Source organism: Seriola lalandi, unplaced genomic scaffold (assembly GCF_002814215.2).
Source record: "Seriola lalandi dorsalis isolate HSWRI2012SDOR001 ecotype SW California unplaced genomic scaffold, Sedor1 jcf7180002054345, whole genome shotgun sequence".
In the NCBI taxonomy this organism is placed as follows: domain Eukaryota; kingdom Metazoa; phylum Chordata; class Actinopteri; order Carangiformes; family Carangidae; genus Seriola; species Seriola lalandi.
In genome coordinates this window covers 386,872-412,816 of record NW_019524898.1, presented here as the reverse complement: position 1 = coordinate 412,816, position 25,945 = coordinate 386,872, and the positions used below count along the sequence as shown (strand labels likewise).

Sequence of the window (25,945 nt, the reverse complement as noted above, 5' to 3'; positions counted from 1 at the left end):
GTGCAAAATGGAGAGAGACGAGTGGGTGGGATGGCAGGGAGCGAAAAAAGAAAAGAGAGAAAAAATTCTATTGTGTAAGCCTGATGGTTTTCTCTGAATCAAAATGAGCAAGTGATGGAAAAAAAAAAAAAAAAAAAAAAAAGGAGGATGTTCAGACACAGTATGAGAGCGAGAATGAAATAGAAAAAACTAAGCCATCAGGCACCACAAGCAAAGCAATGCCCTTGGGTGGGGAGCAGAGAGCAGTTTTTTTGCCTGATACCAGACAAGCAAAAGACAATGAGGACAGAGTGTGTGTGTGTGTGTGTGTGTGTGTGTGTGTAGTGACAGTAAGTCTGCATCGTGGGCATACAGTTTCACGTTTGTTCATGCTCCACATACAAAAAAAGGTCACTTGTCTCAGTCAATGAAATGATGTTAAATCGACCACAAGAAGCTTTGGCGGGACCATTCGGCTCACAGGCTTCAGGCCAATGTGATAGACAATGGTAGACCGAAAAAAAAAAAGAAAGGAAAAAATGAAAAGAAGGAAACACCCCTGGCTAGCAATCAAAATGGAAGTGGATTCCTCTCATCTCTATTTGCTCTGTCCTCCGTCTACCCCCCTCTCTTCCTCTCTTCAGCCATCGCTCCTGCTGGCAGGTGTAATCTGCTCCCCTTCACACCTTGTCAGCGGATGACTATGTTCGCCATGACGACCCACCAGCCACGGGGGAACGGCATCGCTGCCGTCTGCATGACAACCAGAGGCTGGCACGTTCCTCCCTCCAGGGTTGTCCCCAAGACGGGCCGAGTGAGGGACTGTGATACTCCGCTTCGGTCCGTCACCGCTGATCAAGATATGATTTGCACGGCGTAATAGATCTCATTTATTCTGAATGTGGAGGAACGATGGAGCTACAGGCGTAAAAATCAGGGATTCTCACATTAAGAGCCATCGATCACACACTTAAGCATAATTGGATAGAAGGGCTTGATAAAATATATACCATAAATTCTCAAATATAAGCTCTGGTATTCAATGGCTGTGACTACAGCCCCTCATAAAAAACCAAGTGAAATTACTCAGGCTATCAAGACTCTTATGGTAAATTCTGCAGAATGCACATGTGATACCCACTGGTCTGCTGAGAAATATTGTTCTCATTCACTAATACACCTTAAATACTTAATGCTATGCTATTCTCCAATGTTAATGTCGATGAAACGAAACACTTCCTGCAGATATTTCACATTAAAAGCCTGCTATCTCTAAGACTCTCTTGAAGACTCATCTCTCCCAAGAGCACCTCCTCTTACTGTGCGTGTCTTTACCTCATCTCCTTATTGAACACATTCAGTACTTAGTACTTACACCAAGGTCTCACACTGCACTGAAGTTTTAGTGTTGTCCCTCACTTGTAAATTGCTTTGGATAAATGCGATAAATGTAAATGTAAAAATCTAAAAATGTGTTTGTGTTTCATGTGCTGCTGGAAAGCTAATTTGAAAATGTGAAAATCTTAAATCTTTTAATTCATCTGTACAAGAAGGGGTTCGGTTTCATTGACAGTGGCTTAACACAAGATTAAAGAATGCCAAAGTAAGACCAATTGTAATTAATTAGTTTTAATTTATTGGAACAACAACGAGGGGAAGTGTTGAGTTCCATAAAAACAAAAAACTAAACAAAAGAAAAAAAAAGCAGCCACAGCTGATAAGAAGTGGGTGAAAAAAGAAGGGGGGCTTCTTACGTATAGAGAATTTACTGCGGCTGAAGAAATGGAGTATGAGATGCACTGATAAACAAGCAAACATGACAGCCAAAGCATGAAGATTATCGTTTCTAAAATGCACAGCTGACCTGAACTTAATCACCCAGAAGCCATTTGTGTTCCTGTAACAGGTTTTTTTCAGGGACATGCGGTGTGACTTTCACTTCATCTTGTGCCGTGTTAGCCTGTTGGCATGCTGCTGGTGGCATATGCAACCATTATGAAAATCCACAGATGACTGAACACCGTATCACAGGTCACTTGATAAAGATAATTACACCATTGCAATGGCCGATTGGTTAATATAATTACACCATTTCAAAGTCCATTTCCTACCTTCATCACAGCTGCCGAGCTTTGCCACATCAATTCTCGCCTTCCGTATGCAGGAGGACAGGAGGAGTTCGCAGTTGTTGTCGTAGGTGGCGCCGTCGCTGCCGCACACGGGGGAGTAGGCCTCGTTGAAGCACTGCGGGCACTCGCACTCATTCTGGACACACCGGGCGCCCCAGGCACAAACAGTACTGCCGCATGTTTCTGTAACACACAGACACACACAACAGCAGAGGGACCGGTCAGCGCATGACGGGTCAATGCAGCAAAGGGAAACATTCATGGAGACGTTTTGATGGATCTCATTCACACCAGAATTCAGAATGCATCTCTGGGAAAGATATTTAAATGAGATTTCTCTTTTTTCTGTCTGAACTGCGATTCATGCGACTTCCTCTTGTGAAATACCCGCTTTCTTAAAACTGACATATACATGTTCCCTCGGTGATTCCCCATCTGAGTAAACTGCAATTCCATTTTTTGACGAGTCTGTTAGATTATGACCAGCCCGCCTGCAGCTGTATCAGTTTCCTCATGAGCTCTGCTTTCGAGAGTGAATTCAGAGCTTCACACATCTTTGTCTAAACTCAACCAGGATTCAAGCTTACACGAGAACCCTTCATATTATTCATTTGACGTTGAGATTCAGGAAGTATGACACCATGTAAGCGTTGGACACACACTGTGTATGCATTACTTACTGCACTCTCCTTGGCTGACCACTCGGAGGTCCATCTGCTCTTTGCAGGCGCGCACATGCAGCTCGCACTCGCTGTTGTACGTGGTGCCATCGCTGCCACACACGGGCTGGTGGGTCTCCACACACTCTGATGCACACACACACTGTCCGCTCTGGGCGTCGCAGATTGCCCCGAAAGAGCAGTTGGCACAAGCCTCATCTAGATGGAGATAAGGAAAAAGGCGAAGGCTTAGTCTTTGTGTGCTGATGTGTGTATGTGTGTGTGTGTTTGTGTGTGTGTGTGTGTTTGAGGCATTTTTTACCTGACTCTGGAGGCAGGTCAGCTATAATAAATACCCTTTTAAATACCTGCTTTTACACTTTTTATATTTTGCTGTGTGGCAGACTTGAAAACGGATCAAAATTAATGCTTGTCATTGATCTGCGAACGTACTGAAGTGCATTTCAAACTGATCTTACCTTTTGACGAGCCCTCTCTCAAATGGATATAAAAGTCTTTGTGCGACTGCACAACCTTAACTTTGCATTAAGAATATTATTACTGCACATACTCACTTTCGCTACAGCCAAGACACTAATCTTTAGGCACTTTTGTGGTCAATATTTAATCAACAACACATATTATTACAGCAAAAAGACAAAGATGTGCCATTTTCAGTATTCATTAATCATGAATCTACTCAAAGCAGCATCCACAAAACTATCAAATAATAGAAATAGTAAATAGTAAAAAATTGTTGTATTTGTATTTTTCTTTATTTAGCCCTTGGCAGTTGCTGTAGTGCTTAACGATGCAGCGCAGCAGCACAGACATAAGAAGTGCAGAGATGCAAAGTTTCCATACAGAGTGTAGAATTGGTGTAAAACTTTATTGGAGTCCACCGGAGGCAGATTCAATTGATTTGAAATACTTTAGAAATGCATACACCTGTCTATTAAAAGCTGTCACAGTTCATATGCATGTGGGAGCTAAAAACCAAGCCATGAAATTCAGAAATTTCCCCACAGATAGAATTCTTCCGAGGCACAGATCTGGGGGGGGGGGGGGGGGTAGAGATGCTAAAGTGCTGAAAGTTCCCAGAAGCATCGTGGGAAAACCACTTTTTCTAGAGCTGAAACTTCACAACTGAACACAAAGAACTTCAGAAAAATCTCTGCAAAAACTGAAGAGTTGGAATAAAAGAGCCAGAAGGACGACCATCCCTGCAGCACTGCATCAATCAGGACTTTATGGGAGAGTGGTCAGAACTGAAACTACTCCTGAGAAAAAGCCACATGACAGCCCGGCTGGAGTTTGCCAAACGACACTTCAAGGACGCTGAAAGCATGAAGGAAAAAGATTTGCTGGTCTGATGAGACGAGAATTGAACTCTTTGGCTTGAATGCCAATTGCTGTATCTAGTGACAGCCAGGTACTGCTCATCACCTGCCTACCACCATCCCTTTGAGGAGGTATGGTGCCAGCATTATCTTTTAAGGATGCTTCTGAGCACCAGGTTCTGGGGAAACTAGTCCGGATTGAGCGAGAAAAGTTCCACTTTCCTTGTTGTATCTATCACTTTGTAGGTTGTTCACATCGACTTAAAACTGAGCTATCTTCCACAGCACTTCCAACAGTGAATCATGGCGGATGACATCTGCATTTTCTCTGCAAAAGACTGCACTGAGACACAAAAAAGGCTTGAGGAGCTTTTCCAGTCTTTACTTTACTTCACTTGGATCATCTTGAGGAACTCGCCTGCGTCTAAGGGGGCAACACTTTTTTTTCCCCCCTCAAGAAACAGCAAGGCAGGATCAGAGGTGTTCAGGGTAGCGACAAGTGTCACACGGGGGGGAGGGGGCAGGAAAACAAATGAGAAGGCAAGCGCGAGGCCTCATCGAGAGACAGTGGCTGCACCTCTCCCTCTGACACCAATTACACCGGGAGGATTGCATTAGCACAGCTCACTATCACATTCAATTAGAGGCAGGCTAATAACCTCTGCTGATTTAGCAGTAATTGAGAGAGGCGAGGCTGGCCCCTGGAACCCTTCCGCATTATTAATTTGTTTATTGCTCTCTTAGAGTCTTTCATTTCATTCATCTCTCCATCTAGCACTGGCATCCACCCCCTTCTTGGATTAACAGCCTTTTACGGCACTTAACATACAGAATATTGCCTGCAGAAGCAATGGATTGTATGTGAGCAGAATGATTTCATACCTTAAAAAAATGAGATGGGTGGAGCATGCAGGATCAATGTTTCCCCCAAACTGATGTGTATTTTTGGTCTATTCATGGTTCAGCTAATTAGTTCCAATAAGGAGAAATCTTAAAGCGACAGCATCCAGTGATATTTTAGACAATAATGTGATTTGTGCTGAGAGTTTTTCCTCCTTCCACAACGACAGATCCATAAAAAAAGATGTTAGCGAAGCTTTTCTGTGACAAAATAAATAAATAAAAAACAGAAGTGTCTTTAAAATGAGAGTTGCTGTGGTTCAGCTATAAATCGGGAAGCGGTGGTGGTGGTGAGTGTTGTCCTTTATCGGGCCTGTGTCCTGATAGCAGCCTCGCCTCTTTATCAGCTCTTGCCCCTCGCAGCTGGCTCTTCCACACTGCCTGATCCTCCAGACAACATGCATCACAAACAGACAGAGAAGGAGGGGAGCCTCACTTCAAAGCCAGGAGAAGAGGGAGAATTATTGCCATTACTGGCAACATTAAGACTTCCGCTTTCTGTCATCTCCGATTCAGACATCTCTGAGTCTGTCTTCGCTAATCTTGAGTTTCCATGTGCTTCTCTCTCTGAAGGCAGACAAGTTCACCGTCATATAAAAATTCAGACTTTAAGGTGAAACGTCTGACAGGCTAGTCATTATGACACATAGGCAGGATGTTAAAAAAGTGAGTGCCAGTGTTGTAACATTAGAGGCTGAGATCTTTCACCTCATTCACATGCCTTACACGTCCAACAATGTGAGAAGCTCTCCGGTCGAGGAAGATATACAGTCCAACGCAGTGAGTGCAGCATCAAAGTGAGATATTTTAAGGGCTTTTCATGCCAGCTCTAATAAAATCTAATACCAACTGTATCCAAAAGAAAACTTAGCTTGAAGAGTGAGCTAAAAATTGTAAAATAAAAAAAAAAAAAAAATTATAGCAAGACAACCCAGGTAATCACCAACTGCAGCTCAAAGTTGGCACCAAACGTGACCTACCTCCGGCCCCAATAAACGGCTGCCAGATTGGATATGTCTTGGGCCAGCGGAGGTGGGCAGAGAACCAGCAACACACGATACAACACTTGGGCCAGCGTTGAGCCAGCACTGGGGCCCGGATCAGTGGAGATGGGATGATATTTGCGCAACCATTCATCACAAGCCTGACATGAGTCTGGCAATGCGGCGTGCTAAATTTATGCTGTTGTTGGGGTAAACCATTTTGCTACTTGGGAGAAAATCTATATTTCTAAGCCGCATGAAGCTTTGAAATGAAACACAATATTAATTTTATTTAACGCACACTGGGGTCGTCTTGAATTTACATATCTAAATTGAAAATATTAGCAGCTGAGAAGCAGATATTATTGCGTCACATGAGCTGCTTTCATTAACCGTGAACATTTCGTGAGTCATGGAAATTTTAGTGTCATCCCTTCATCTAACAGACGTAATTACACAATGTTGTAGGTCACTGCTTTTCTCTTTCTACAAGTCACTCCTCTAATCATCAGACCAAACTCTTTTTTCTTTCTGCTGAGGACCTGTTGAATTTACTCGAGGTCTCCTTCAGGGGGACCTGAACCTAACGCCGGGAGCCACTGATGTTGGGTGTTGCACTGTGACGGCTTTGGTTGTTGTGTTTGGTGGCAGTATTTGTGGCGTTTAGATATGAGTGTGAGGCATAGTGGGCAGGTTGGTGTAAAAAGTGGCCTTGAAAGCATGAAGGATTGAGTCATTGAGGAGAGGGGAAAAAAAAAAAAAAAAAAAAAAATCGGAGGCCCTCCAGCTTTACAGCGTTTTGTTGATATCCTCACCGGGAAAACTCTGAATTGTGGCTGAGGGGTCTGGGCGGAGTATTACCTCAGGATTAAGCAGGAAGAAGTAGACTGGTCTGTGTTTTGAAGGCTTGTGAACATGCCTGGATGATAACAACTCCCCCGTCGATGCCTGTCTGGCCAATACACTATAAACTCTGCCTCCCACTTTCTCTGCTCCTCCTCATCTTATTTACCCCCATCTCCTTGCCTCCCTGCATTTATTGCTCCCCCCCCCCCCTTTTTTTCCCCTCTGCCCTCTCTTCACTGCCTCTCTCTCTCCGACCACTCTCACGCTGCTGGTGTGACCTATATTTCTTACTCAACTGTGTATATCATCTCCAACACCTGTGGGAGAAAAAAGGAAAATTTGTTATTTCCTTTTTCTCAAATGATTCCGGCGTCTCTGCTCTCATCTGTTTGGGTAAAGCCGTATGAATGGGCCTTTTTCCGAAGCGACTCATATCCAGCCGGGGGGTCTATTAACTGAGCGCCCCCTCTCCCGCTCCGCAGTACAAGGTTACCCACCATTCAAACGCAGGGGGGAGGAAAAAAAAAAAATCTGGGAATAATAACAAATGTCACTCATATCGCTATTGGGTTGCACCTGAGTCATATAGATAACCACTATTTTTCTAGCCCAGAGGGGAGGAAATGAAATTATAGCTAAGGCCCATGAGAGGCTGGAGTGAGCCACACACACACACACACACACACACACACACACACACACACACACACACACACACACACACACACACTCACAGTTAAGCACACATGTGGTTATTTTCCCTATTGTGGCACCTCTCCCACCCTTTAAACTACGGCTGCCCTCACCTGCCTCCACTAAGCTCCTGCTTCTGAGTCTGAATCAAAAGTAATACACATAAAAACAGATGTGAATAGATAATAAAATGTGGCATATGATTAGAGTCCTATTGAGAAAAAAAAAAAGGTATAAATCTGGATATGTAACAATGCTATTTAATGGTTGGGTTACTCAAGCACCTGGGTGTCACAGAGATTTCCCTCTTTATTCATAACCACTCTCTTTCATTGCTCGTGCCTTCAGCTTTTAATTCCGACACTTCCAACACCACCTGAAAGCAGCATATGCTCTTCTCCTCTCTCTCCTTTTCTGCTCTATAAACATGCTTAGTATATTGGTGGTGGGAATAGCCTGCGATAATTAGGTGAGATAATAGCTTAAGTCAGTCAGTTGTTATGGTGCTGAATAAAGTCCAGTAAAGCTGTGCAAACAGCCCAGAAATAACCCACATTATCATCGCCATCATTCCTCGGCTGGCTCGCGCCTGGCAAGCCAATGCCTCAGCATTTTTATGGCACCATTGCGCTGACGCAGGCCTGTTCCTCTGGGAGCCAAGAACCATCCATAGCGCTGGATTACAGACAGGGCCCTCCACTCCGCCAGCTCGCTCTGCCTCTCGCTTTTTAAAATAAAGACTATTCATTACCGCACAAGGACCCTGAGCCGACAGACCTGCCATCTACCTGCAGTGCAGCGCACCAAATTGAGTCTGCCCGCCTGCCCACCGACTAAACACGCTCTCGCTCCATTTCCTGTTGGCATACATCCTCCCGCGCTGGATTTCAATTTAGAGAAGGCTGGGAGGGAAAGATGACAGATGCAATACACGGGCAGGCAGAGAGGAAAGAGTCCACACAGGACCTCTCCAACAACTACACCTACCATCTACTGAGCACAATAAGAAACTCAAACCACCGTTCATTTTACAAAACAGTCAGACTAGCCCGTACAAACAAACTCCAGCCATAAACTGTTTGCACACTTTAGAGTACAATTTCATACCAGCAAAGTGAGACTAATTCACTTGTATTGATCATTTTGCTAACTGCTCAGCTCATGCACAAATACAGCGCCGCAGACGCCAACTCATTTTCATTGTCACGGTCTTGAAAATATGCAGATAAAAATCTTTCGCAGTAAAACTGAGTGAATAGTAACTGAGACTTGGGCCAAGGGGCCAATAACTGCTGTACTCCTGCCCAGTGTGTGTGTGTGTGAAAAGCGAATGGCTTGATTATAGAAAAGGAAGTACCCTCAATCACCAATTAGAGTTCATGGGAAAACTGGCCTTGCAAGATGGCATTAAGCCATCAAGAGTATTCACTAAGTGGGTTTACCAAGCTGTAAAAATCAGTCCGGGTGGCTGTGTGCCTGCACAGTCGGTCTGAATATATTTTTACCACTTGAAGCTCTGCTGTCGTTGGTGTACTAATAACTAGCTGATACTCCGACACGGCAAGACAAAGCCAAGTGACTCATGTAGCCAATTACAGAAAAGAAATGCTGTGCGCTCTCCTTTCTCTGTGAGAAAAGTGCATCTTCACTTAAAGGTCAGAACAAGCGATCGAGAACCTTGGCGTTTGTGCACAATGGCTGACGAAGAGCAGGAGGGAGGAATGATGAACGAGAGATCAGGAATTTTCTTAAGAGGCCTGAAGGTGCGTTAAATATTGTTTTGGCTTTGTTGGATTAAAAATGGGAAGCCCCAGGGGTTCGCACAACTCCATGTTCTCTATGTTAGTTGTTAATGTCTGTGGATTATAATTTTTCCTACGGGTAGTGTGGCAGTTTTAATTAATATGAGCTAAATTATATTCCACAAGGTCTCCATCTTTTCCTACCTGTGAGCTACGACTCACGCTGTTTTTCAGAGATTTCATGACTGTACTGTAAGCGACTGTATGGTGTAATGTGACTGCATAATGTATGAACGTGACGCTCACCGGTAATTCATGAATGGGGCGCCGGCATACTTCAGTTCTATTGTTGTGCAGATACTCACCACAGGGTCCTTTGTGCTGGATGTGGATGGCCCTCTGAAGGGCGCAGCCCATCGCTCGCATCTCGCAGGGGCTGCCGTAGCTGTGGCCGTCGGACCCACACACGGGGTCGGACGTCTGCGGACAGGCCTCGGGGCACTCGCACACCGGCTCGTCGTTTTTGACCACGCACACCGCCCCGTGGTCGCACACCTTATCCAAACACGGGCTCCGGACGTTGAGATCTGAAGACCGACCACCCAAGAGACAGAGAGCAAAGTTAGAGGGCTGAACGCAGCAGGTGGGGGTGGGGGTTGCGGAGTCAGAGGAATATAAAAGCAGAGGTTGGAGAAAGGTCTGGGGCTGGAAAGGGCATAGGTGACAGGGAGGTCAGTTGAGAGTAAAGCTACATGGTGAACTGAAGGTTTCGTGTTAGAAGGGGTTTGGGGAGGAGAAGGGACATGATGGAATATGCAATACAACCCTACTCCTGTGACACCTCTGCTTCCTCAGCTTCCTATGTCATTTCTTCGCCTTTGTGCATATCCTGATATATCCTGATTCTTTGAAGAGTCCGCCGAATCCGGTGGCATGAGGACAGCGGATAAAAAAAAAAAAACACGGCCCTGTAGCACAATAAAGATGAAACAGCCTACGAACAATGGTTGCACAGCCTTTCTTTTTTTTTTTTACTCAGGCGAGTAAACGGCTGGATTAATTGACGTTCCCAATGCGCCCCTTCAAAGGATGCCATTTGCATCTCAGTGAGAGCCACTGCTTCTGCCAAAGCCAGAGCTGGTTGAACTGACATGGAGGAGCGAGAAAAAGAAGAGCATAAAGGGGAAGAGTTTGAGAGAGAACGAGAGAGAGAGAAAGAGAGAGAGAGAGAGAAAATGTAGAGAATGGAGAAAGAGAAAAAAGAAAAAGAAAAAGAAAAGAAAGAGGCGAAGAGAAGAAAGAGCCCTCTGCTTAATAATTCAAAAATGGCAAGCTCCTGGGCAGAGGCAGATATGAAATGTGAACATCACAGAGAGGTGTCTGCTTCAGTCTCTTCCTCTCACGCACTAGCTCCAGCATGACTTCATTAAAACAAGGACTCGATTTTGCACCTATGATTCTCTGTAGCGGCGGCGGCTGGGCTGATACAACCTGACTTGATCAGAAGAGAGAGGAAAACAATCCTTTGATCGCAGCCCGCCACCCTGAATTTATAGCTTTACGTGTCAATGAAAATATTACATGAAATTGACAGGGAGCCAGTGTGCATGTGTCAGTTTGGAGGGCTTGGCTGATGATGGGTAAAAAAAAATGGAGGCCTTAAGGTAGGACGGCGCACACTCTGCTACCGAGAGTAAGCAAGAGACGATAGCTTGGCTCCACGGCGAGTTTTCATTTGGAAAGCTTCACGCATGAGCGACGGATCACTCCGCTAAATGTGGTGTGTCTGCAGATTAGAGGAAAAAAAAAAACAGACGGAGGCGTCAAATAATTTCTGATGAGCGGCGCTGGTGAAAAGTGAAAGAGGTGCATTTTACACCCAAAGTCAGAGCTTCTTCCTTCTCTAGTCTGCTCTACCTCGGGGTGGCGGGGCTGGGGTGGGGTGCTGTCATGGAAACTGCCCCATGTAATGACACCACCCGTTGCTCCATCATTATTGTGACCATTATGGGATTAGATGGCATCGCAGGGGGCCAACTTGGCGTGCCTGGAGCCCCATGATTCATTTATCAGCTCAGAGGCGTTCTGTGGTGCCTCTCCTCAAAGCGCTAATACTGGGGTAAATTATCAACTGATAACACAGACGGAGGCGATTAGCTTGTTTCACTCTGATTAAGGCGACGGAGCGGGAACGTGATATACGGATCAGTGTCACCTGTGCATGCTGAGACCGATCCTGAGTGATATAGATATATAAAAGTAGAAAGGTGTGGTCTGGGTTCTCCTCCACTTCCTGTTGTTTTTTCTTAATAAATTTGAACAAATCTTTTTTCCGGATCACGAGCAAGGACGCGGGGTTTCTCCCGTTTCTGAAAAAAGGGGATGTTTCAGCTCAGGAGTTGGAACGCTACTGATTTCTGTGTTTCAACGCCAAGCGGCTCTTTCACAAAAAAAAAAAAAAAAAAAAAAAAGGGCTTGGAGGTGCCACAAAAGTATGTAAGCTGTTCAATGCCGCTTAATTTGGTACGGCTTCAAAAAACAATCGATTCCTCCTGATCTCTTTTCAAGGCCTTGTGTGTGTCTGCTAGTTGGTGCGCGTCGTAAGCTTGCGATTCGAGCTTAACTGTACAACCTTGGCCTCCATAAAAGTTCACCAGCCCACTTCCCAAGGACAGGCTCCTAAAGCACAGCTGCAGCCACTGATAACGCCTTTGTCTCCCATTCTCTTTGTTTCACACACATAAAAAAAGATGAAAGAATTCCCCTCCAAAACTAATTTTTTATCATCCTCTACCTCTGGGGGGCAAAATTTCTGCCTGATTTATTAACTGGAGAGGGTGTAAGGGAAAAAAAAAAAAGAAGGGAGACAAAACTCCCCAAGTGTAAAAATCTTGTGACACAGTTAAAAGCTGAAGCTGTCTTTTTACTCTCTCTTGGATGCAGGCAGAAGCTTTGAAATGGCAGCTTGTCACAACTAAGGCTTGTGGGATGGTGTTCACAAGCCTGTTCCAGCTCTCTTTCTCTCCCTGGTCTTCTCCCAAACACTTATCTTTTCATGCGTGTATCAGTGTTTCTGTCAGGCAGGTCCAGATTAAGCCAAAGTTTCTGGGGTTTAACGCGAGCTATTCACACGTGAACATTAGCTCGTCTGTCCAATGGGGACCACGTAAGCCGAGGAGTTGTTTAGTGGCTGAGCAGGTGCAGGCAGCGGTCTGCTGTGGCGGTGGGGAAAAGTCAGGGGAAATAGAAAAAAATAGAATAATAAAATAAAATATATATATAAATATATATATGAATAATTCTTTCTTATCAGGGATTCTGCTCTGCTGGTGTGTGCACTCCGCTCTGCTTCTGTACCACCACACTGGTTAAGAGGACTTTACATTCTGGGTGTCACCTCAGTCTCTCCTGCCAGCCGCTTTGTAACTTTTCTGTTTTAATTAGTGCGGTATTTTAATGGCACGGCCCTGCTTCGGGACTCAGAGGGGATTACTTCAGGTTAGGCCTCGCTGTGTCAACTAACGCCGGCAGAGGTCCCGGCTGGCCTCGTCGTATACTCAAGAGGGCACGTTCCTCTGATGTTCAGATACCTGCTTACCTGTCCGCCTGAAGTATCATTACCGCCCGCTTAGCGGTGTTATCTGACGGATAAAGTGGCGAGGGTGTCGCAGTGCTACTTCTAAAGCGTTTAAAAACCCCTCGTTATGTCGGTGTTGCAGCACAGCAGGCCCCGGCAGGACTCTGGCTCTGATTGTGTGGTTGCTGCAGAAAGAAGGCGTACCACTGTTAACCCCCTGTAACATGCCGGTGAAATGCCGGGAGATTATTTTGGCTAGAGCTTCCTCCCATCTCCGCTCAGCTCATACATATGCTAATTGGACTTTTCCCCCTCGGGTCCGTGTGCAATTCCAAAATCGCTCCCTGTATTATGCAGGGCAGTGAATCAGTGTAATCCAGGTGATGCTTGCAGTAGCCAACTGGCAGGAAGGATCACCTACAACCGCAACCCATTACAACACAGGACTCCAATGGGGCACAGCCAATATACGGCAAGCCCCGCCCCCCTCTGTGTTTCTCCACCTGCGGGGCTTTGATCCGACTCCCTTCGCCTCCGTCGCATTAAAAACATTTATGTATCATATTAGTCGAGGGAAAGGGAGGTGCAGAGAAAAGGCTATATTAGCATACAGCAAAAAGGCATACCCGCGGGCTGTGTCTGTCTACCACTGAATACTTATCACAGGCAGGAGGTAAGTTGAAGCCTCTTTGTGCATTTACAACTAAGAACGTGCTGCTCTTCAAAATGGAGACAACCAAAAACAGCGTGGGGAGAGAAGAAAGATGAGCCGGGATCCCTGATCTTGTGACATGTATCTATCACAGGTGAGATGACATCTAAACACTGTTTGTCTAATCCAAAAAGGTGACTCTATCAGCAGGATGCGTGTACGCCACAGGAAGTCTCAAAAAATAAAACGATTTTGGAGCTTTCTCAGACTGATGCGCACAAAAGAAAACATGAGTAAAGACGGAGCGACAAAAGCTCAATGTTTATTGCATCTCCAATCAGGTCGGGAGCTGCAGCATGAAGAAAGGCTCAGAGGAAACAGGAAACGAAATGAAAAATTTATAAATTGGAAAAACTGCGTGGTTGATCACAGCCCGACGGCGTGTAACACCCACAGTGCCTCGAGTCACTTCTGACACCCTGTTGACCCACATTTCTCTGCAAGTTTTGCACGATGACAGCCTGCGGGCCGCAGTAAGTGGACCGACGGTCCCTGGCTGCTGTCAATCTCGCTCCCACGGCACTTCCTCTAATTAACTTGATTAGGAAAAAACAGCACTGGTGATCTCAGCCTGACTTACATACTCGAGCTCCACAACTGATTGTGAGTCCAATCACCACAGCTGCGTGTCAGCGCGCAGGCGGAGATGCTCATCAAATAAACATGCAAATGATAAAATATTCGGCACAGAGTCTTGACACCTAAGGTGACTGATTTTCCTCTCCTGCTTTGCAGAACTCTTTGTCAATGACAATGTGTCTGCCGCTGAGTGATTCTGTGTTAACCTCCAGAGGCGACAGGCGACACATTATAAGCAACAACTTACATGAGTTTTTTTCTGGCCTTGCAGTCACGCACGCACGCGCACACACGCGCACACACGCACGCACGCTCAGCTGTGTACACATGAAATGACTCAAGAGCTGTGAATAAAGAATTTGTGTCCGCAAAACTAGCTCTTCCATTTGTTCACTCCTACTTTGCGTTCCTCTCAGACTGTGTCTGTTTTAGTGATTTTACAGAATCATCCTCCTCTGTGCCGTCTGAATTCACACTGCTGCCTGTGCTTCTACTTTATGAACAGCGTAACTACCAATTTAGAAACTCCTCTCTACTTCTTACTCTTCTTATACCAGACATGAGGCCGGCACATCAGCAGACTCCAGGGAGTTATGGCGAGCCACTTCGCACTCCCGCAGTCACTTCCATTGATTCAAAGTGCGACTTGAATATGCACTAAAATAGCTTGACTTGAAGGAGCTGTGGAAAACAACCTCTGGGCAGGAAGTAAGCCGTGATACAACTTGGGCCAAGACTAAAAAAAAAGGTTTAATTATGCATTTTCATTGTAAATGTGATTAATTTGACACAGAGTCTGGCTCTCTGATATTAAATAAACTGAATTTTTAAAAAACGCTTATTTTGAAATTATTTAAATTTTGCCCCTCAGTGGAAGTCTGTGTGAAGCCTTCACAATAATTCCAGTTCTTTTGAAATTATAAGACTTGTTATGTTGTTTTTTTTCCCCCATCAAATGAGTTTTCACATTTCGTCTCTTTCTTCACTGTCGAGCTTTGTGCAGCTTCAGCTTATTGGGAACGCCGCTGTCCGTTACAGACACAGGGCTTGGACAACTCTAAACAGTGAGTGAACAATGAGTTTTCAACATAATAATACTCTCACGGCAGCTGCAAATATCTTTCCCTAAAGCTGGAGGCAGTAAATCCGAGCAAAAGCACATTAAGGAGAGTACATTACATGAAGGTACGATGACAAGTTGAGAACCCGCTGCAATTTCGATCATTATTGGTGAAAGCGCTGTAGAGCTGTAGCCCACTTCCTGTATCTTATCCTGCCAAATTCATCAGCATGTCGCACTTTAACAGTATCAAAATAAGTTGGCAGGCCTTTATAAAGGCATATCAAATCCTTCTGCGTATAGTGACAACTGTTGAATCTCCGTATTTTACACTTTTACAGTGTTTTATTAGAAGTGTTGCTCCACAAGAAGATATGTTTGTGGTTATATATATATATGTATATATATGTATGTATATTGTGTAGTTTTTACATCTCCTCTCTCCGGCTTCTCTCTGGAGCTCTAGTGACAACAGGTCTGTAAGCCAATCAGAGGAGAGGAGGCTCTCTGATCCTCTTTTCTGATTGGCTGTCTGTCTTCTGAGTGATAGAATAAAAATATAGCAGATTTCAGGTAAAACACTCAGAGAGACCACATCCTGCAAAGGTTTGGATGGTGGGTTCAGGTGGGCGGGGCTTGGTGACTGCTTTGTTGTGACATCACAAAGTTACAGGAAGTCCTGACGGCTGGTTTCAGTTTCTGAATACAGGCTGTGTGCATTTCTCTGTGGACTGAGGCTTTGATACTTTCACAATATTAATACAGAACCTAGACCTGATCTATAATCAAACTACACATGGAAACCTCACTTTATACAACTTGGGCCCTTTAACTTCTCTTGATCCTATATTTTATGGGTTAAAGCTGAGTGACTTCTGACTTCTTCTGTACTGACCCATCTTTTATTAGAGATACAATAGAAAAACAAAAAGCCTTTGAAATTATTAGGGTGCCAATGTACCTCCAGTGCTTGCTCCCTCTAAATATAGCTGAACAATTACCACATTTCTGCTACAATAGCCACCTCTGCACGCACAGTTCATTGTTTAGTTTGTGTGCTGGTACCCTGCTGTGTTGACATCATTCGGGAAGAAGAGGAAAAACAGGATTTCATCGCTTCAGCCTAAAAATATTCTTTTTATGTTCCACGCAGCAACAAGGTAAAAAAAAACCCTGTAGTGAAGTAGGTGATGAACATTACAACACAATCAATCATCATGGTGGTGACAAACATGATGAAAATCCAGAGTGGAAAAAAAAAGAAATAAATAAAACAAAACAACTGATAATATTTCTTAACAATGGAGCAGCTGTGTCATCTCATCGGCTTGTGTGTCGATGACAAACAACTTGTCGCAGTGTCACAGGAATCTTTTATTCCATCTCAGAATCCGGCGCCGCAGACCTATTCACCATCCTTCCCAGCAGCCGACTTTGATTCACTTCCAGCAAATCCCTCACTGACTCACGTGTCCTCGGACATCTTAAAGATTTGTGTCTCGGCCCGGACGTAAGCTAATCAGTTAAATGCCACGTGGAGTCTGCATCTCCAAACTGAAGAGCTTCAGATATCAATCAAATTGTTTTTTCCGAGGCGGACAGCAGTCGGGACATTACAGATATGTGGGTTCTTCACATGACGATTCTTTGTGAGGGTGAGTACTGACGGGGGCGCCCACATGAAAAGAGATTTACGACGGTGTCAGAACTGGGGAATTTTATCTGTTTGACAGCTGGCAGGCCGATCGATCACCCCGCCCCACGCACCACTCAGCCAATGAAACGAGAAAAGAGATCATTACTTATCAAGTAATGATAATTTAATATATCAAAGTCTCCCTTTTCAGACATATGAAACTTTTTCTGCCTCCAGTTGTCTCGCTTGTGAGTGTGTGTGTGTTTGTGTGTGTGTGTGTGTGTGTGTGTGTGTGTGTATGTACGTACCACATGACACGGTGGTCATTGTACTGTTGTCTTTTCACAATGCCGGTCAATGTCAGAGCACAAGCACAACAGAGCACAATGGCAGAGTGTCTCACACTGTATACAGTGTGCATCTGTGTGTGTGTTCCTGTGGCGTGATCAGTGGGGGCTATTGATTGATCTCTGACAAGTGAGTGTTTTCAGAGGACAGGAAGACACACGCACGCACGCACGCACGCACGCGCGCGCACACACACACACACACACACACACACACACACAAACAGGAAGATACTGCATGCATCCCCCGGGTGTCTGTCAGGGTTATCTCTTAAGTCTTTCAGGCTTTGCACATACAGAGAGGGACCTCTATCTTATTTTGACTCAGTACCACTAACACACTGGCAGTGAAAAAAAAAAAAACTTCAAAAGAACATGAGGGACAAAGAAAGACAGATAGTTCTAACATGTAAACAGACACACACACACATACACAAACACACAGAGTCGCTCTCTGCATGCATATCATCTGTCTGGTTAAACCAACAGTCTCAGTGGGCACCTACGCTCGCCTCTTTTGATGTTTAATTAAAACCAAATCGGGGGTGGCGGTGGAGTTTGTGGCGCTCTGTTTTGAAAAATATGCAAATGTCAATAAAAATGCATTAAAGAAACATACGACCAGCCGCTGACGGCTGCGATGCGCGGGGGAAGGCAGGAAGGATGAAGCGAGAGAAGAGACAGAAAGTCAAATAACTAAATAAATGGGGGGTGGGGGGTGGGGGGTTGGACTGGGACACTATTTGCCAGAAATAATGAAACAGAGCAAAACACATAAGCTCTTGCCCTGCCATTTCCACTACTCAATTTAGGCGCAGCTCCGACGGTCGAATAATGCTAATGAGCGCTGGTGCCTCCTGACGCTGACAACGGGAGATAACTTTAGTATTCAGCTCCACCCCCACGCCTGGAGGATGAACAGATCTCACTCCTTTTATCGCCAAGTGACACACCAATAATGAAAATGTGGACAGAAACTCCGAGACAAAATTACGCAACGCGTCTGCTGTTTGGATTTGTTGATTGAGGCAATGTGACACGAAGCAGCGGGAGCAGTTTCCTGAGGGTTTGACGCACATGCTGGGACAAAAAAATGCTTCCAGTTCAGGGGGAGATTAACCTGAGATGAGGCGCTGACATCAGCTCCAAAAATGATCAGAGAGGCTAAATAAACTGTTTATGTTATGTCTCTAGTTTTAACTGAGAAAATATGACTGGTTATAATTTGGGTGTATCGGGATATAATCTGGAAACAAGAGTGCCAAAGACCAAAATTCAAAATGGACATTTTTATGAAATCACTTGCAATCCTGCCAACTGTTTTCACATTTTACATCGACTGAAGTGTGTGCAGCTTAGGGTTTGGTTCTGGGTTAATAAAATTCGCTAAGCTTACAGGCTTACAAATCTCTTATTGAATCTTATCCCTCTTCATTCTTCTTTTATTAGAAACCAACCAATTGACAATACAGTCAGGCAGCAGGCTTCTTACTTTCACCAAACAGATTGTGTAAGACCCCAGATTATGTTCGATGACAATGTTTTATTATTTCATTACTTATTTTTACCAAATCTGTGCGTGGCAACTACGGTTAAACTTAGGGAACGATCGTGGTTACGGCAGGGAAACTACGGCTCCTTTATGAATTAGAACAACTGATTAACGTTTCGAATGTGGTTATGGTGAAAAGTAAACATTAATAAGTGGTCTGTTGCATGAGTGTTGGATGATCTACACACTTGTCCAGTACCCTGACATCCCTTTCCTTACTGTCTGCCTTGCCACATAAAAGACTCCCCTCCCTCCCTCCCTCCCTCCCTCCCTCCTTGCTTTGGCACTGAACGATGGTATTGGATGTGAACTACGTGCTGCGGAATCATCCCATAATTCCTCGGGTGTAGAGAGAGCTGACTGTTGCTTTCGCTGCTTAAAACAGCAAATGTCGCCGGCTGCAGATGATATCAGCTTTAGCTAATAAACATAAAAAAAAACACACACTGAGTAACTTCCCAAAATGCCAAAATTAAACTCTGTTTTCTACTCTGATTGGTCAATCAATTTAAGGAGTTGGGATCTTGGCAGTTAAAGGAGAGGTTTTTCTTGCCGGGAGTGGGTTGTGGTGATCGTTGCGTTTACAAGACAAGAGGTAATAATATGTCCTCTGAGGCTGCAGTGAGACCTCATTGGAAAGTGACCAGACGGGCCGGGGCTAACTGGTTAGCATGCTAACTTCAGTAGAAGAAAAGACGTGATAGAGACAAGAGTTAACACTTGCGTTGTTTTCCACCTCTGGAGACAGCTGCTGGTGAGTAAAGGAATGAAGTTTGATGTGGAACTCATGACGTTTCCTCTAGACTGGTGAGTAAACAGCTGCTAATGCTAACACTAGCTATGTAGCATTAGCAAAACTTACAAATGGCTCCTTTGAACTAAAACGCACTTCATAGCAGTGAATCGAGCTTACTGACCTTCTGAACTGGGATCAATCTGTGGAGGAAGTAGCTGGTGAAAGGTAAGGTGTGGGAAAGTAAGTAGAATACGCGTGTTTATTCAATTAATGAACTTGTCGTATCTTTTGCTGCTCATCTCGTTTAAGGCTACATGTCGTACACTAACTAGCCTACCTCCAAAACTGAAGTCTCACCTAGTCTGACAGGTTTTTAAACTGAGAACTCTTTTACTTGAGTTACTTCCAGTTTGGAAAAGTAAAGATAAAAGGATTGGATATATGGGCTTCAAATGGATTTAACAAAATGCAGTCAAACTTCAAATCCAGTGCAGCTTCAATGGTCACAAATGGTTAAAAGAAAAAAACTGAGTGCATTCATCAAGCAGATACAAGCTTTTATGAGATAGTCTGGATGATGGAGAGAGGGGCTGTTTGGGTAGCAGTGAGGTTGGCGTGCAATACTGCATGCAGAGAGAAAGGAGTCAGAGGTGAGCAGCGCTCAGGTAGTTAGGAGCAGGAGATGCTCTTTTTTTCTTTTTCTTTTTTGGTTATACAGGAAATAAAACACAGAGAGCGGGGACAGAGGAAGACTTCTCCAACCTCATGGATCACATCTTTGCAGGAGGGTAAACAGAAGGAAAAGACATTAATGACACAGAGACACACAAGGACTGAGAGGAAAAAGGCAGCAGTACAAGACCCCCTCCTGTTAGGTCCACACGGAGCGAGGGGAAGGGCTTCACCCCTCAGAGTCCGCCTGATGAGGTCGGCCACTGGGTGACCCCACTTTCCACCTGCAGCCAGACAGCCAGGAAGACGGCCACACGGACAAAGATAGACAGACAGACTGACTGACGCACTGAAACAAGAAAGAATAGCTTTTTTTTTTATACAAGAAAAAGCAACACACATGACAAAGAGACAAAGACAAGAGGAGGAAAAAAAAAAAAAAAAATGACAGAAGCCACCGGAGTGGAAGACCAGTGAAGGAGTAGAAGACAGACAGCGGATGAATGAAACATGAAGGTGGGGTTTCATTGTGAGTGTGTGTTTGAGATGGAGGGATGAAGCGTGACGAGGATGAGCGGATGAATGGGAGGTAAATCAGTGGAGAAGTGTGGGCAAGGTTTTTTATACGGAAGGCACACTCATCCTGTCTGTTTGAGTTACGCCACCCCCCCCCCCTTCAGAGAGCATTTCTGAACCGTTTCAGTAAATCTTAAAGTACAGACATACGTGTCGTTAACTTACGTGACACAGAAGGAAATTCACATTGAATATGCATTAAAGACAAGTAGAACCAGACACAGGAGAAGAGAGGGACTGGGAGGAAACAACATTAGTTCTTGTTAAGCCGCAAAGGAGCCGTCGCCCCTCCCCCCCCTCCCGTCCCTCAGCTCCACTCACCACAGGGCCCCCGGTGCTTCATGGGGATGAGGGCCTTGCTCAGACACTCCGCCTTGCGTCGCATGCAGTCGTTGGTGTAGGTGCGGCCGTCCTTGCCGCACACGGGCTTGTAGGTGCCGTCGCACTCGATGGGATCGCAGGAGCAGCGGGCGCTCAGCTGCTCAATCAGACACACGGCGTTGAAGAGACAATCCTCCTTGCATTGCTCTGAAAGGGGAGATGGGTGAAAAAATAAATGAACCCACTATCTGATTATCTGTACATTGTCTAACCGCAGACAGACAAAAACCAGGCGGTAACCCCTTGTACGGAAGCATCGGCATTTGTCATTTATTCAGATTTCACTGTTGTTATGTCACCCATCTGTATAGACACTGATAAGGCTTTTTAGAGATGTTTTCCAACTGCCAGTTTTGTAACAGTCAGACTGATCAACACAGAGGAAAGGACAACAGAGATACTCAGTGAGCGTAAAAACAAAACAAAAAAAAACATTTCATGCTAGCAGAGTGTTGAACTAATTGTCCTTCCTGCCGTGTGACAGTGCTGGTCCAACCACGGGGAAATAAAATCGGTTTTCATCCAAACAGTAATTACATGTTAGAGAGGACTGATGTCACTGGTAGCGCGTGTAAAAAGCTTTTCTTTCAGCAGCGGAGGTTAAAGCCTTTTTGTGGAAATACCTGAAACTGTTAACAACACATCAGAAATGAATAGGTTTTTGCTAACGAACAGAAGAATCAAAGGTTGTTCACGACTAAAGAAAATAAAATGACACCGACAGATACGAAAGCTGGTCATACAAAAGAATACTAGAGTGTTTGCTAGTCTGTGCTGATGTTGGTCCTTTTGTTCAAAGCACATTAAGTGGAAAAAATCTGTTAATTTGTTTACTTTGATTTTTTAGAAAAGTAATGAATTGTTCATGGTTTTTGCAAAACTTAACGAGAACTCTCTGCAGCTGGAGGAGAGATTTACCGTTGTGACAGAAATATTTGCTCTGGACTGGATCATTTCTTTATATTTCCTTTAACTTTTTATCTTATTTTATTTTTTTATAATATTAATCATGGCAAAACAAACAAAACAAGCCTGGTAACGCACTCAGTGAAGCAACACTTAATAACAGTGCGGCTGTTGTTAATACATGTTCATTGGTGATGTAATCTCCCTGACACCTGACTGGAGATCAGGCTTTCCCATCTAACTTTAATAATAAAGTTCCCAAATAACTTTAATAAAATTGGGCAAGTCAAAGTGAAGAATTTCATTTTAGGGTCAAGTTAAAGTCTAAACTATTATATTCATTACATTTTGACTCACTAAGCAGAAATCTACTGCGGAAATTAAGAAAAAGAAAGAAATACTGGTAATGTGAAATGGCAAATTTGCCATTGAAGTGAGAAAATCCAATTTGAAGCAGGCCTCTGTTCTGGAGGCGCTCGCTAGGCTTCGAATTTATTTCATTCCTGATCAGTGGATCAAATTTGTACAGCAATTCAATTCCTTTTTCTCTTTTCTTTAAAAGCCTGTCATGCCACACTTAATTACATCAGTGCTGTATCTGAGTGAGAGGGCTACAAGGATGTGCGATGTCATGGTTACAAGTCGAAATGGCCATTTTCATTAGTTACCAATTTGTAATTTGCTTAGGGATATGATTTCATGGATCTCTGTTTCAAATTGAATTATTCTTTCATTTGAAAAAGGCGCAGCAAAGAAGGGGCGAAAAAAAAAAAACGTTCATCCACTTGCTCACACACGTACACATCCTCACACACACACACACACACACACACACACATACACACACACACACACACACTGGCATGCAAACACAAACTCACAGTGCTACTTAGGCTGGGATTTGTGCAATTTGAAACCCTCACACTCCTCCGTCAGCCTGTCACGCAGAGCGGGCATCACAACCAGGGAGTGTCACGCGAGTGTCTATCAACCCTTCCTCGTTGTCCGTCCATGGCAGTGATCTATTCTTGTCTGTGGAGTTTGTCAAGAGGTCTCGGTACATGAGCGAGGGTCTCTCCCTGCACACCACCGCCACAAACCAATACAGCTGTGGCTTTGCAAGAGCCACGCCAACAACACAGCGGGAAAATTGGATTTCCTCCGATGGCTATCAGACGTACAGTAAAAGCTGACAGCTCTTTGTTGACTAAGGCTTAAACCCCGTGTTCTAATAGCACAGATAACAGCCCTGGAGGCTCTTATCAGGCTGGAAGAGGCTACTGCTAGCATGGATACAGTACAGATCCCGAGACCTTAGAGTCATTTATCTCTGTGCCGTGGAGTAGAATACTGTCCCACAGTACAGAGGTAGACTTTATGTGATATATGTGAAAGCTTGCATGTATGACGATGGGATGCAGATGCTTCACGACTGCATCTTGATTACTATCTGTTGATTCGATCGCAGCACGAGCGATCCGTGTACATGTTAATGCAGGAGAACAGTGGGTGATAAAAGATTAAATCTAAGACAATTATGGGCTGTGCACCAATATGCTATGGGTGTGCTGTAGCACAACATAAAAGCCTTTGCTGGAGCATGTACGTGCCCAGTATAACGTAGCTCTTTGTATTAGGTCTTTTCTATTTATTTGTTTTTCATATCAAAGACAAATTTGCAAGATTTTCTGGAACTGTATGATGAAGCACTTCATGTGATCCACGTCTTTATCGTGATCCACAACCACTTTCTTTTCCAAAAACCCACAAAGCCTTTTCCTTACCCAGCCTCCTGCATTGTCCTGCATGGATCTTCCTGAGCTTGATGCCCTTCTGCATGCCCTTCGCCGTCATGGCGCACTCGCTGGAGTAGGTTTCGCCGTCGCTGGCACACAGAGGCTCGCTCCCCGGAGGGCACGACTCCGGCAGGCCGAAGATGAGGGTGTTGCGGGTGAGAGTCTCCACCCGGCACATTGTGCTCAGGCTGTTCTCGCTGTCTTTACACGGGTCTGCGGAGACACAGGCGTCGGTGAATATGTGCTGCAGTATACATATCTGCACAGTTTGTACCACAGTTTGAGTTGGGAAACGTTTATGTTAATTAGACCCTGGGGGGATTGGACAAGAAAGCTTTATCAAAGACATCTCTGTCCAGCTTTTGATCCTCTGTGGAAATACTGAACAACAATACGTTGGCAAAAGAAAAAAGACAGTACATATGTAACAGGACATGATGTGTCCTTGCTTAATTGCTTCAGAACTGGCAACTGTTCAATTCCTTCCAAAGTAAAGTTCTGTTAGCTCTGGTGAGCCAGTTTGTAAATTGTAGTAAACAACAATATACCTGTAATATGATTTTCAGGCCAAATCATCATCTCAGTATAAGCTGAATGCATTAACTGTTGTTTGTTTGACAATATGGGAGAGGAGAGGAGAGGAGAGGGGAGGAGAGGAGAGGACAGACGACACTAAGGAATGGGGAGAGGAGAAGACGAGACATGATCCTCCATCACTGCTGCTCCGAAGATATTATCAGTAGCCGAGCAGCTGAGAGCAGCTCAGACTGGGACCTTGGATATGAAGGGGAGACAAGGAAATGGATGAAGAGACTGTCGGTTTGATTTGCTCCCTGGCACCTCCCTCCTTCCAGGGGAGCGTCAGTCTGGCACGCTCGGCCCTATCAGTCCGTGATCATAATGGAATTGGTTTGCGGATGTGTGGGACGGGGGTGTTACTCCTTGAAACAGGAGCCCAGACTTTATCCTCCGTGCCATGCTTTCAGCATGCGGGAAGACAAAGGATTTATGTAGCACTGTGACATATTAAATCACTGCCAAACTGCTGGCGAGTCATTCAAATCACACCAAGGATGAAACACCCTATCATCGGGAACGGAGTTGAAAGGAAGAGAAAGAAAATGAGAAAGAGAGAATGAGAGGAAATGGTTTCCAAAGACCTCTGGCAGGCATACAAAGAGCAACAATGCGGGGCCATGAAATGGGACAGAGCGGTTTGACTGTGGAGGGCCGGGAGGCGGAGCGGCCGCGGCCAGCTCTGGCCAGGCCTCGGACTGTTTTCTATCAGCACAATGCAAATGCTTGCAGAGACCAGCAACCGAGCAAACAGGGTTGTTTTTTTTTATCGTAATGCATGCGGTGCCTCTGCATAAGGCAGTGCCTCACCTGCCAGCCAGACCATTATCTGTGAGCAAGACCATTACCTCCCATTAACTGAGAAGTACAGGATCCACGCTTTCCTCTAGCTGAGCAAGTAGGGTAATTACAAAAAGAATGGCCTGTTTGCTGCCAAAACTAGCAGTGCGGATAAATCAGCTGCATTTTGTCTGGCTAGGGCCACGAACTTGAAATAGCCATGGCTTCAGATGAAATGGCTGCAGGAAGATTTAGAGGCCCATCAGGACGGACTGGTCCCTTGAGCTTCGGCCCTCCCCACGGAGGACAGGGTAACTCGGGTCACTTTGGCCGACTCAGGCTGGATTTATACGACCAACCTTCCACCAGCAGAGCTGCACATCCATCTCTCATTGCCCACCACCCTACTATGTCTCCCGGAGGCTCTGGCTGCTAAGAGACAGAGTTAGTGCCTGCTGTTCTTTCCCTCCCTTTGGCTCGCTGCAAAGAAGAAAAAAAAAAAACAACAAAAAAAAACACCCTCAAAGTTGAGAGCACTGGGAATTAGCAACCATCGCCTAATGATAACGAGGATGAGCAAAAAAGCTGGGTCCAACAAAATCTAGACCCACTTAGAAGAAAACAATGATTCACACTGCAGGAGAACTGGTGTAAAGCAAAGCAACCTGAATGAAAAATGAGACTCAGCAGAGGTGAGGAGGAAGTTAGAGAGGTACGTGAGGGAGACAGAATACAAGTGAGAGGTAGTAAATAGAGAGAAGAAAAGAAAAGAAGAGGAGCAGAGAGCG

The 25,945-nt window shown here is 44.8% G+C and overlaps 1 protein-coding gene across 2 annotated transcripts in view; it reads right to left on the bottom strand.

The window, feature by feature from the left end:
• agrn (agrin) overlaps positions 1-25,945 on the bottom strand; it is a 250,471-nt gene that overhangs the window by 57,058 nt on the left and 167,468 nt on the right. For both annotated transcript variants that reach the window (XM_023407702.2, XM_023407704.2), the window contains 5 exons: positions 23,790-24,014; positions 21,040-21,246; positions 9,637-9,858; positions 2,789-2,986; positions 2,091-2,291 (listed from right to left, as the gene is read on the bottom strand). In XM_023407702.2, the coding sequence (XP_023263470.1) occupies positions 2,091-2,291; positions 2,789-2,986; positions 9,637-9,858; positions 21,040-21,246; positions 23,790-24,014 (1,053 nt within the window). The remainder of the gene's footprint in view (positions 1-2,090; positions 2,292-2,788; positions 2,987-9,636; positions 9,859-21,039; positions 21,247-23,789; positions 24,015-25,945) is intronic.